This window comes from Limanda limanda, chromosome 1 (assembly GCF_963576545.1).
Source record: "Limanda limanda chromosome 1, fLimLim1.1, whole genome shotgun sequence".
Taxonomy (NCBI): Eukaryota; Metazoa; Chordata; class Actinopteri; order Pleuronectiformes; family Pleuronectidae; genus Limanda; species Limanda limanda.
Genome location: NC_083636.1, coordinates 7,175,227 through 7,188,843, shown reverse-complemented (window position 1 = coordinate 7,188,843; position 13,617 = coordinate 7,175,227). Strand labels below are relative to the sequence as shown.

Here is a 13,617-nt window from a genome sequence, read left to right as displayed (position 1 = left end):
TTCACAGAAATCTGATATATATAATATTTATATACATATTGCCTCAAACACAACGTGTGCTTGTGTGTGTGCGTGCAGGGCTACTGCACCTTTCCTTCTGAAAGTTGCATGCACCGGCACATGAGGCAGCAGTGAACTCCGCCCACTCCCTATTTAAACCCACGATGTCACTTAGCTTCTCAGTGGAGAACTTGATCTTGACCGACACGTTTGTTTTCCCGGGGAAAGAGAGAAAACAAACAAACTCACGGACAGAGCCCGACCTGAGAACGACTCAAAGGTAAGAGGTTTGAATAATGACATCATGTTTTATTCATTGAAATGCGAACTTTTACGAACTAATTTGCATAATATATATTTTTAGAGGGATGTCAAGTTTTCATCTGGTGCATGAGTTTAATGAGTGTTATGAAGTAGAAGTGTATAGTTAGTGTTTGATAATAGATGATATGTGTCTGTTTTGTGTGTGTGTGTGTGTGTGTGTGTTGTAAAAAGCTGCACATGTAGTGATATTTTTAAATGAATGAAAAGTTAGAAAAATCATTCAGATAATCCATTTTCTGTTATTATTGATTATTAAGTATAGTAGGTTAATTAATCATTGATTACTTATAATCTCCTTTCTTTCCCCCTCAAAGGTTTCCTTCTCCTCTTGGATACTTGAACCCAGAAATCAGGGGGTTTTTTGGAGAACATTTCTATATATTTGTTTTCCTTATTATTATTATTGTTTATTTTGTATTCTTATCGTCGTCCCCACTCCACACCACCCCCGGATTTAAACTTGGCCCCGTCCCCTGCACAGCGGGTGTACGGTTAAAGTTGGCCCAAGATGCGGTGCCTTCTCCCGCTCACTGTGTATTGCATCAGCCTGGTTTCCCTCCGGCAGCTGCAGGCTGCACCGGTGGAGGAGCGTCCCGACAGCGGCTCCAGGTAAAAACCCACGCACACACACACACACGCACGCACGCACCCACCGCGACCATTCCCAACCAGGACACTACTTTATTAGGCGAAAGATCATGGCCCGCTGCTGTCCTCTGATTGGCCGGACTGTGGGCTACTCTCAGTAAACTTTATCCAAATATTACTGCGTTGCTATTTCTCTTGTTGTTACTTTGATTTACTTGTTTTTTGGGGTAATGTCGTTGTGAGATATAACACATGTAATGAAAAGCAGCAGCCAACAGTATAGTGTGTAAGTGTGCCCCCCACTACAATGCTTCACAGTGAACATGTTAATTGAAGCTTGCATGTGGCTGCTACAGCCTCAAGAGGAGCCCCTCAGAAAATGTTCAAAGTGGGAAGCCAGTGAGAGATCATGACTTCTTCTTCATCTTTGTACAGTTTATTGGCGGTTGGCAACAAACATCAAGATGGATTACCGCCATCTACTGTGTCTTCTTCCTCTTCTTCTTCTTCTTACACAATACCGTTACAATTTTAGTTGACCTTTGATCTTTGAGCGGAATCAAAGCCATAAGCGCACGTGTAAGAAGTCACATCAGCGATACTGTACCAAAAAGTGAAAGTGCTGTGTTGTTGTCTGGCACATAGACAGAACTATAGGTTGCAATGTTAAAGGCCCTGCCGAATACAAAAAAGATTAAAAAATACTTTTTCTCTCCTGGAAATGATCCCTGTTTTCAAAAGCATGTCAGCTGTGGAATGAGTAACGGTGTTCGTCATTGATATTCAGTTATAACTGTTGAAAAGTTTTAAAGACCCACCCAGACAAATGGCAATTTTATTCTTTTTTTTTTAAATAAGCTATCCTATCAGTATTTGTTATCAGTAGCATATTTACAGGGCCCTGAATGTGACTTAGTTTTATTTTCTGTGGAGGTTTTTATGTGATTATGGCTTGAGAGAAGAGTTCAATTGTAAAAATGTACTTAAAACTCTGCATTTTAAAGCACAGCAGTGAATGGGGCCAAGATTTGACTGTGCCAACCAATACGCCAAATCACATCGCTGGCTAAATACAATACTGTCCTTTCCTCTTCTTCTTCCACCTCTCAGTCCGCTGTCACATGAGTAACTGTTTATAAAGGTTTTGTTTGGTATAATCTCCTTGTAATTCTATATGGGAAAACTGTTACGTCCGTGCTTGGAAAACCAGTTTGTCTCCAGCCCAGCCAGAAATACCAGAGTGGACTATCATAAAGGATCCCGTGACTGAGTGTCACCTGTACTTTTCCACCCCTTTAAGTGACGGCGCTTTGAATAGCCCTGAATAAGACATGGGGCAACAGCACTAGAGCCAGTGTTATTCCTCACAGACCAACCCACGTACAGTACAGTCTGCCGGCTTTGGTGTGTGAGGGAGGGAGGCCTGCCAGCGATGCAATACACGTGTGAATCTGCAGTGGTGAGAAGCAGTGGGGAATGTGGAAGAGTCGGTGTGTGGATGCCCTCTTCTGGAGGATGTTGGACCCACAGCCACTGGCTCAGCACCAGCACTGATGTAAACCAGAGGCAGGCTCAGTGATGTGACATGATGGCCGTGGTCAGAGGCAAGCATGGGGCCTATGAAGGTCTAACCTGACTCCTATAAGTTCATTTTAAACAAATGTTGTCTCACATTAGCACTTATAGCTGAATCATTCATACATAATTTTGGGGCATTTTTGCATTCATTTAAAAAGGGGGGGTTTCATGCAGCAATGGATCCTAGCTGCAATCCAACCAGCAACTGTGACCAAGAATGCGAGAGGACAACTCAAATTTATCTGAAATTTTCAAAGTGGTAATAGGGAAACTGGTCCCATTTAGAAATTTGTCCAGTGGATGTCGTGACCTTTTAAAGTCAAAGCAACCAAGGTGGTACTCTGGGCCATTGGCAATTTGCCATCACTTGTTGGTGCTTTTTTAAAATTTAAATAAGCTTGATACCACAATAATAAAGGGAAATTAGTACATTTTAAATCCCTAGGAGTGTAGCAGGCTGGAAGAAAAGCAAGAAACATTTAATTCTGATAATATTTAATAATAGTGGAATATCTCAGAGTGTAGATTTCCTTGCATGCATTTGCAACCGCCTCTCGGAAGTGTGTGTGACCAAACTCACGTGTTCAGAACAGCAGCGAACACCTGCTGCTGAAACCTAATCGTTACCCTGGGAATCGAGGTGCCTGTTTCCCCGCTCTGTTTGTGTTGGTCTGGCCTCATTCGCTACACCTGCCCAGCACCATAATCACCCTTCATTCTCACCTCTGTATGACGGTGGCATCTGCGTCATCACTGCATTTCTGCTCTCAGTCAAAGAGGGTTTGATTTAGGTGTGTTCTTTATAAGTTAGGGGTTATGGTTAACTCCTAATTAGCTTCCCGACTGCCCTGAGTCTCACCAGTAACATTCAGTAATGTCCGACTCCAAACTTTGGCTTCCAAACCATCATTCATATTGTTGTGGTCCTTTGTATTTTATATGTTGGTCACTCCTTTTTGTAACAACAATCTGATCATGTTTACCTTGTTATCATTATGAGTGTAGGATAATTTCATTTATAGATAATCATTTCCCCCCCATTGCCCCATTCCCTGCTGTACTTGTCACTATCAACTGGGGTACCTGGAAGGATAAAACCTGGACCAACCCCCCCGGAGATACCATGACCACCCAGTAGAAGTCACTTAAACAGCAACAAGATCATGATCCCTCACTGGCTTCCCACTGTGAACAAAATTGTGCTCATTGGGGCCCCCATCCGTTTTCTGAAACCAACTGGACACCTTTCTTATAGGTCAGACCACCTTTAATTTGGCAAATTAATCATAAGAGAAAACACATTATGCCTGAAGCTGAGTCTTCCAACTGACATTTGGGCATGCAAATACTCAAATTGAAGGTCTGCCATTGGGCAGTGTCTCTTTTATGAAGACCTTAAGCAGCTAAGCTGACCACAGTCTTTACAACTATATTTCAGTCTGACAACCAATGGGGGATGATTTTCCTCCCCTGATAAATCCCTCTGCTTCCCAAGCCTCCACATTTACCACTTAGCACATCTCACATAAATGTAGCGTTGGGCTTTAATAAGGACAATAAATCCTCCCTCTCTTCTCACGCCATGGAGAACATACTGTTCTGTTACCATCACGGACTGACAGCACGAAACATTTCCACTCCCCTTGGAGGCTGAGTGTGTCTGGGCTGGTGATGTCTGTCATTCCTTCCCCCCTGTTCTGTGTTTGTGTCCACGCTGTCCCCATATGTCCCGTTAAGGACTCGACAAACACCAAGACACTGTAACAATGGCCAATGGGCGTTTTCCAAACATGGAGAAATTTCATGGTTCCATGTTTCACATGCAGCACATACCTTTCAGTGTCGATTTACATAACATGTTGATGGAGGGGTTTTTTTATGCAAGGGAAGAAAGCCAGGGTCTGTAGTCAACAACAAGTTAAATATGGCTTTAGCTGCAAAGAGGCTTTAGAATACAGATTCCATAAATGGGAAAAGGCTTGTTGCTTTTGAGATGTAGGAGATTTTAAGCTGATTTGCGATCAATCTTTCTCCGTCTGGATGGTGATGATAATGATGATGACACATCAATCTGTGGGTTTGCGTCATGGGCAAAAATATGTTCTAACTCTTCAAGGGCAAATAAAGTCCTGTTTTTCTTCAAACGATTTGTTAAATCATTAACTCACTCTTGTATGTGTGGATTTGAACAGCATGGGGTTCAGACGTCCAACGCCGACTCTCTCAGCATAATATTTACCTGAGATTGACTGAAGTCATGTGTCACAAGATGGTTTCTCCGAGCCACTCTGCACACGCAGTTGGCTTTGGGTCCGTCCTCTTGATTTGCCATCTCTCTGCTGACATATTTACAACTTATCAAGGAACAACAAGTATGTTAGTTTGTCATTATCATGTATACATGCTGGCAGAATGATTGAAAGCCGGATGCCTCTGCTCTTCCCATATATCTTATATTTGGCTCTGGCTATTCACATTATGTAACAGTCGTATGGTTCTGTCAGGGTCAATTTGACCAAAACCCAGGCTGAAGCTGAAGAGGCTGAAAGCTGCGACCAAAGAGGCAGAGAATTCCACTGTGGATTAATGGCTAAGACCTAAATTCCACCCTCCACAACCAGAGCTGGTTTCCACTGCGCACAGAAAGCCACACCATTGTGGAGGCATGAACGTGCATGTATATATATGTTTGTATAAGAGGAGCAGCTCGCTGTATAGTGAAGATTAAATGGATGAAGGGAACTGAGAGCAGAAGAAACCTGCTGTGTCTACTCTGCATCGCAATGATAGTTTTTAACTTGGCACCCTGGGTGTCCATGTAATATACTGGCTGTTTTATGTTCAATGTCCACAGTTGCTTGCATAGAGTAAATCACATCCCGCTGAGGAGGTTGTGAAAGCGGAGCTGCTCTTAAACAGCTAGTTCCGGTGTTTCATGGAAAATAAATCACCAATCCTGTATTTTCGTGCTATTTTTCACTAACAACAATCTCCCCACTGTTACATGGTGGAAGATTACAAATGAATGTACCATATTTACTGCTGATTAAGGCCGACCTCGGTAAGCTTCCAACTCTCTGATAATCATGTTGTGTATCGACAGAATGGAGGGTACAGTCTACCCTCTGCAGGTTTTTTTATTGAGGGTGGTTTGAGAGGTCTTACCCTCTGGGTAAGAAGGTGGCTATGGTAGTTAAAGCGTGCCATCAAACTGGGGAGACTTCATTCCAACCCTTAAAAGTAAACCAACCGGCTGCCAATTCAGAAGAAAAAACAATCAACAGGCTGAAGGAACAACTAAAGACAAAGTAACTTTGAAATCTTTGATTGTCTGCCAATCATAGCGATCTCTGTTACTGTTGAGTTGTGGGATTAGACTGCTAATTGACTTTTCCAGGAAGTGGTCTCCATTGTAATTGTATCAGAGTCACAAGGTTCTTGTCTGCCAGCCAGACGTCCTTACTAGCCTTTTGGTTTCTGGATTTAATTAAAGCTGATTAACATGCAGACCAGCAAAGTCCAATCCTGTGCGAAGGCTGGAGGGCTTGTGTTACTGTATGTTATTGTCGAAAAGTTATTTCGGAGACTGAGCATCAGGTTCAGCTGTTCGACTGAGCTGATGATCTCCAAGAGGAAAACTGAGACCCTACTGGTCAGGTATTGGCTTGAATACCTGATCTAGAAAGATCAAAGCATTGGTGTCACCCAGTTTTTAAGTAGTTTAAAGCCGGGAAAAAGCTGTGCAGCCACTATAAATATACATATGGACCAAATGAAAATTCTGAGGCTAGGATATACATGACAGTAGTGTTACATTCATACAGAGCACAAATAGTGCAGTTTGGTGCCTTCTCGCCCAAGTAAAGAATTCTGCAGACAAGGTGGGTGTGACTTGGTGATGTGGCACCACAGAACACTGAGACTGTCCTGGAAATAGTGCTCGCCTCTGTCTGTGGCCTGGCGTCACACAGCCGTTCATTCAGCCACTGCCACTGTTGGACGGCAGGTCCTCTGCAGGCTACCAAACCTGCCAGCAGCAAGCCTGCAGCTGAAGTGGCTGAATAAACCAAAAGCTTCTCATTTCACAGAGGAGCTGTCTGCTGCGACGTCTCACATCTCAACCCCTCAGCGTGAGTCAGGATTTAGCGTTCAAAGTGAAATAACACCAGTCAGCAATTCAAAAATAAAACACAGTTTTTATAATTAGATCAACTGTGGCCTTTGCCTCGAAGAACATGTGGAAAAAAGTGCCAAACCTGAGATTCTTTTCCCCCCCTTTGACTCCGAAAGGCAAACATGGCAGATATTTTTTCCCTGGTGCTGTTTTAAAACCTCTTTGCAAAACAAGAAGATATTGTTAACTTTTTGACATTCTGAATCCACTGGCTGCCAGGTGCAACACTGCTTTTCTATTCATTGCTCTGTGGACCCTCCTCAGCAGTGGTGATGGGTGAGCACTCAGAGACTAGAGTCACAATGTGCTGTACAAACACTGCAGAGACAGTTCAGTGAGGAGCTGCCGGGTCACGTTGTGAGACGGGACTGTCTTTGTCAAACAATGAGCAGATGGTGAGTCAGTGGCTGCTGTGTTTGCTGAACGACCGGTACCCGCTGGTCCACTGGCCTGCAGAAAATGTCCATCTTTAACAGGTCATTAAGTACGATGTGTGTTCTTAGAAAACCCATTTTTCACAATGAGTCTGTTTACTCAACCTAGAAAACACTTGCTTATGTAACTCAAGTGAGAGTTTTTTTTGTGTCAGTCTTTTACACCCCGATTAAATTGAGGTAAACTGAATTTTGTTATTGGTACTCGAAGCACTGAAACCTGACAATTGAAAGATTATTTTACCTATTTGCTGTTGTCTATGAATTGACTGTGAGCTGTTGTATCTAGAATATCTGTCATTTTTGTAGGCATGTCCATTGACAAGACAAAAGTCAGAGGGGAACCAGCAGGTTTTGGGTGTTTGTGCATGGGCATTGTGGATAATTCTGAGAGAAGTGACTAGCCAGCCAGCCACAGACAAGTGTGCTTGACTCCCCTCGATTTCCGCTGTTCTGAGATCAGTTATATAGGCTTTCAAAGACATATTGATTCACTTTACTTATTTACAGGTAATCATATGTGCAGGATTTCTCTGAGTATTTTGAAAACCTGGATACATAAACCCCTCTTTACTTCTAGGAGTTAGTGAGAAAATAGGATCATAAGATACATAAGATCCCCAAACTGTTTGCTGAAACTCAGCTGAGCATTAAAATGCACGGAGGTGCTGGAGTTGATAGAATGATGTCGCGTTGGGCATTATGTGAAAAACCATTTACCTTTATGTTGGGCATTAAGACATGAGCATGGGGTCCACGTGACTGGGCGACTGCGCAGGGAGCCAGTCTGTCTTCAGACAAGCGGCAAAAATGTTTTGTTTATCAAAGCTGCTTTGTGCAGCTAATCGGATTTCTGCACAATTCCCACCTTGCAACATTATATCAACAATACGTGCAGGAACATTTCCATGACGCATGAAGCAACCAAAACGGTTGTTAAGTCGGAGAACTCGCTGGATGAATTGTACGATGTTGAACATGGTAAACAGTACTTGCTAAACATCAAAATATTAACATTGTCTGTGAAAATGGTTGCAGGCAAAATAGCTCAAATCACATTTCAGACATGTGGTTTACATTCCAGTTAATGAATGAGAATCACCCACCCAGACAAGTTGTTGTGATTTTCACCTGATTTTTATTTTCTCCTCAGGTCAGACCTCCTCAGCAAACTCATCGGCCCGAGGGAGGATAAAGCCTTGGCGTCAGGAAACCAGCCAAACACCGCCATGCCTTCTTCAGCCCCCAGCCAATCCCCAAAATGGCTGCCTGGTTTCCTCAGGCACCCACCGGCTTCAGGAGCGAGAATAGGCTCGCCAAACCTGGCATGGCTTTCCCAAGCTTTGCAGTTCAAGACGAGGGCACTGAGAGTTCGCCGCCACGCCCACTCGGGTTTGCGAGGGGGTCACCACTACCCTCAGAATGCCAAGCTGATGAGAGTGGGCTGCGTCCTGGGAACCTGCCAAGTGCAGAACCTTAGCCACCGGCTCTATCAGCTCATTGGTCAGAGTGGCAGAGAAGACTCGTCCCCCATTAATCCCAGAAGCCCTCATAGTTATGGATGAGTTAGACACCTCCAAACACCCACAGCAAGTCTATCTATATCTCCATTTATTTATCTCTTAATGTATTACTGGTAGTCTTTTGCATTAACGTTTGATGTAGTCCTTAACTTGTGTTTATCCATCTCATAAAATGAGAATTATACTGCCAAATGACTGAATGTCGTGCCTCGCTACTTTTTGTGCTGACTAATGGATTTGAAGATTCAAATTCAAGATCATAGCTGTCTGAATCCTTATCCGAACCCCCTAATTTGAGGTCTCCCGCCATCCTGGGAACATTTGAAAGACACTGAAGTTCTTTCGATCCTCCCGCCTGAATGCTCAAAAGAAACCAAGAGGCCTCCGTTTGGTGTCTTAATCCTGTTAATGTAAGAATGAAGGCTTGTCTTCAACACCATCCAGTGGCTCGGCCCTGTCTGCCAACTGACCTCCCCAGTGGTGGTTATCCCTTGGCCCATTGATCAAACACTTAAGCCCCTAATGTGGATTTCAACCTGCACTCTGAGCTGGAGCCCTGTCCAAACCAATGTATTCCCAAAGACCTGGTAATTTGACCCATTGAACTCTTTTACCTCCTTTTTTGGTCAATTTTAGAAACTTATTTCACTCATTTCAACACTGCACATGTAATTGAATAGGAACACTGACATCCCTGGAACAGTCGGAAAGCTTTCAGCTGAACTGGGAATTCATCGCTCAGCAAGACTGTGTGTTTCACAACCAGGGTTTACATTTGAAACCAGCCACAGCACTTCAGTTATACCCAAGTTTGGAGCGCTCTGAGTCAGGTCTCAACCGCATAAAATCCATGTTGACAACGATAAAGAAGAAGGTTCAGAAGCCACTGCTTTGGGAGGAATGTCAGCGCCCAAAGGATCAGTTTCTTTGTTGCATTATAGTGGCTGGTTAGCTGACGCAGTAGTGAAGCCTGGAGCCATGGATCAGCACTCAGTTATACCACTGCTGGCATTTTCTCTGTCAGAGGCCAAGTCTGAAATATTAGCCCCTTCACGTGATTCACAAGTTCCCCCTCCAAGTCAGGCCTTTGGGTTGACAGGAGTTTAATATACTTGGCTTAATCACTTCAGTCATATATACCGACACAGCAGGGGAGGGGGGGGCCCTAAGTCTCCAGTGGTCTGCACACTCAACACTTACACATAAATATAAAGAGTAAAGCATTTGGCCTCCACACATATTTGCACATGCAGCCTTAAAGGGTCGTTTCAATTTGTTTTTTTTAAAGTAATGTGAGTTCTTAGTGTAGGTCAAGTAAAATTCAGACTAACTTTGTATAGACAATGTATTTTAATGAGGTTGAAGAAGCCCTTGAAATGGCTATGTGCCAAAACATAAAAGAATCCACTTACTTTTCATAAACATACACTGAGCTGACTTTTTACAACAAGGGACCAATTAAGCACAGTGGACTGAGGGAATAGAGCAATACTTTCAAGTACATCCCATAGTGTTCTTACAAGTTAGTACATTTTTCCTTCTATGCTCGAGTGTTCAAATGGATGATGTTAGCCCATGAGATATTTTGGGGCATCATTTACTAGGAATTAGAAAAACCTAAAATCCTAAAATGAGGTTCTAAAACAGACAAGTCCACCAATATGGTATATGGCAGACGAAAGTGATTTTTTTCCCCCGGAACATATGACAAAAGGTCAATTGTTCCTTATGTTTCCTCTTGGCAAAACCTGACAGCACTTTGCACCAATTTACAAAATTTTGTTGGCAGCACCAGGCACCCTTAAAGTCCTACTGTTACAATGCAGGTTTCTAATGAGAGACCACAATGACCAAAATGCTAGGTGCACGTGAGCCCGATTTCAAATAAGTACACAAAATAGCGTAGCACCATCACAAATGCACGCCCTGACATTTTCTTGTTCTTTAATTATGTCCATCTTTAGAACGGTGGACAGATGATGGACTGAGACTAAACAAGGTCAAGCTCTCCTCAAAGTGCATGCTCAAATTTGAAAAAAAAGTCAAAGTTCCCCCCAAAAATGCAACCAAAGCTATAAAAACCCTTATATTACATATTACTTACATTATTACAAGCATCTGTTCCATGAGTTTACTTTATTATAGTCAAGTCTTAACTTAGAGAGAGCTGTTGAATATTTCATATTTCAGTAGAAAAGCAGTGGATATACGTGCACACTTATCTAGTTGTTTGATCATAGAAACTTTTGAGCTTTTGTTAGAACATAACATTTCTGTATTCTTGAGACCATTAGTTAAAACTCACCAAATACCTGGCAATACTTGACGTCATATATTAATGTGTCTTTTACATCTTAATCTGTGTTTCTTCTGATTTTTGTTTTCTTTGATATTTTCCCTATTTCCCTTAATCAAAAGCTTCTTTATATTAAGTCTCTCAGCCCTGTCCTGCCTCTCTTTCCCTCTTATATCTGTAATCATTGAAGCCTGGAGGTCACAGGGTAATCATCATTGGTTCCTAAATCTAATCTGTTCATAGGCTTGCTGAGGTGAAACATGCCATCCTCTTAGCTGTAATGGAGCTAATCATTATCTCGTGACAAATCATTAAAAGGCTTTTCAAACGCTGAAAAACCCCTGGTGGATCTCTCTTCTTTTTGAACTGTATTGTTTCACATGTCTGTATGTGTTTGAGCTGAGGTATGCATCCTATCAGGACACTTATCTCCTGTGTTTGATCTGTGCCCTGGACCATTGTGCCACCAGACTCTTTTTTTCCCTCCCCGCAGTATGTTTTTATGACATCTGGCATTGCGTCATGTCTAGTTGTATGAGCAAACTGTGCACGACCGCTAATACCTCCCCATAGAAATGTGTACAGATTTCATAGCTCAGTATTGCAAAGACGTACAGTAGAAATGACGGCAGTGTCAGCATGTAACACATGTTTCTGTTAGAGTTGTACAATATAGGAAGACCTCAGTGGATCTACTTTTTCCTTTTTGTTGCCTTTTGAAAGTCACATGATCTGCTTTTGAGTCACAGGAAAGCACTTTAATGCATCAATGTGTTCACAGATAGTTTCCCACAGCTTGAATTTCACTGTGAAAGTTGGTTCCTATTGTAAATGTTGCATTTGAGATGTGTTTGAATATGTCAGTGCACTTAATGTGTCATCACGGTGACTGTGAAGGGTGACTGTCATGTGAACCTGTGAATGTTTGTTTGTATCTATATATGTATACATATATATACCTATATATTTATATATGTGTGTGTATATATATATATATATTCAGCCAATTATTTAAAGTTATGTATTTAAGTTATCTTTTTAAGTTAATATCTGTATGTCACCAAAGACTATTTGTCTCTTATTTTCCACTGCTCCTTAAACATGACCTTATGGTAGGAGAGGAAGTCTTAACTGTAGTTAAAATGTTACTGTTTGACGATGTCTTCACTCTGTAAAATAAAGACCTATACTGTAGTGTGATGGAGTATAGACTGTGATTTAAGAGTATGTGTGTGTGCATGCACTTGTTAAGGAAATAAAGATATATAACCATAAAAGGCTTAAAAACTCAAATTTGCTAATACATAGCATTTTTTCTTATTCAGCATTACACACATATATATATATATATATATATAAATACATTTATATCGTTTTTACACCCTCTTCCAGTTACTATGTCCTTGGCCATACTGCTGTGACACAATAGTCAAAGAAGTGAATCATTACATGACAGGACTAACAAATCGAATGGGGAACATGGCACAAGGTGAATCAAACATCCAGAAACCTACGATCAGGCTGTGATGTCACAGACGCCACGTTAGCAGTAAAGGTCGTATGGTCGGCCAGAGTTAATTAGTGACAGGCGATTTGGTTAACAGCGGACAAGTCATTGCCTCATTTAGCATAAGGTAAAGGAGACGTGAAAGGGCAACACTTTGGCAGGGGCTGGGATTCCAGCCACGGACCTTCTGGTTGGAGGACGGCTGCTCTACCCCTTGGTCACAGCCACCCTACTTTAGGGTTAACTACAATTTCATGGACAGCTTCAACCACTTACTAGCTGACATACTGGTTTATATAGAAATAAACATGTATTTTCCAGTGAACATAATATCATATAACATTTCCGACATGACCAAAACATTTCAGTTGCAGTCTGGGTTGGAAATTCTGGGCAAGGGCCTGGCATTTTGGGAGCTTGACCCCTTTTTAAAATGTGTATCTATCTGGTGAGTCCCCAAACGTTATGGAAGTGCTATACTAAATCACTGGAGTTCCCAAAACTGAGGGGAAGAATGCTGCCTACTACTACTGTGGTTTTAATAGGTCCCTCACAGCTTTTTAAAACTTCCAAAGTTTGATGATTAGAAAAACCCATTCATTCTCTGTGTTTGTGTTAAGTCCACCTGCCTTTCCGTTATCACTTTGCTCATGTTTTATCACAAGGTAAACAACAAATACCAAATGTCAACCAGCACTAGTTATGTCATACCATCTTGCCTGCAGCTGATCTACTGTATGTCAGCCAGCAGAAACGGTGTCACATACCAGGGAATGTTCCCTCCTCACATTCCTCACATTAAAATTTACAGTTTGGTTGACTTTCACAGTCTTACAGTCGCATATAATGAGAGAGTGCAGAATTTGTGTGTCATTGTCTAGACCACAAGACAAAACTGGTAACCCCAAAGTGGAAATAAATCAGTCGTTTGAGTGACTGGAGATGGAACCTCACATGTGGCCAGACCTGGTTCACGTTGTATAGTAGTAGCTTATTTAATCAGAGCAGATCATGGTACGACAATCACAATAGATTTTTACAAATTTCCAGGGTATATACTGTTTAATATTCAGGATATACATTTCAAGCAATTGTACACTTAATCCTCCTTTTTTTTCATTATTTTCAGACGGTTTAAGATTTTTTTCCGCCCCCCAAAATGTGTCACTACCAAACAGAATAATACAGTCTAT

The 13,617-nt window shown here is 41.9% G+C and overlaps 1 protein-coding gene across 1 annotated transcript; it reads left to right on the top strand.

The window, feature by feature from the left end:
• Positions 1-195: 195 nt before the first annotated feature.
• Positions 196-12,210, top strand: adm2a (adrenomedullin 2a). Its single transcript, XM_061068596.1, has 3 exons — positions 196-280; positions 639-933; positions 8,252-12,210. Exons 2-3 carry the CDS (start codon positions 833-835, stop codon positions 8,661-8,663), a joined length of 513 nt encoding a protein of 170 aa, XP_060924579.1. The 5' UTR covers positions 196-280; positions 639-832; the 3' UTR covers positions 8,664-12,210.
• The last annotated feature ends 1,407 nt before the right edge of the window (positions 12,211-13,617 follow it).

Coding starts and splice junctions, on each gene's coding strand:
- adm2a (XM_061068596.1), top strand. CDS start 833: ATGCGGTGCCTTCTCCCGCTCACTGTGTATTGCATCAGCCTGGTTTCC. Junction 934..8,251: donor CGTCCCGACAGCGGCTCCAG/GTAAAAACCCAC, acceptor TTTTCTCCTCAG/GTCAGACCTCCTCAGCAAAC.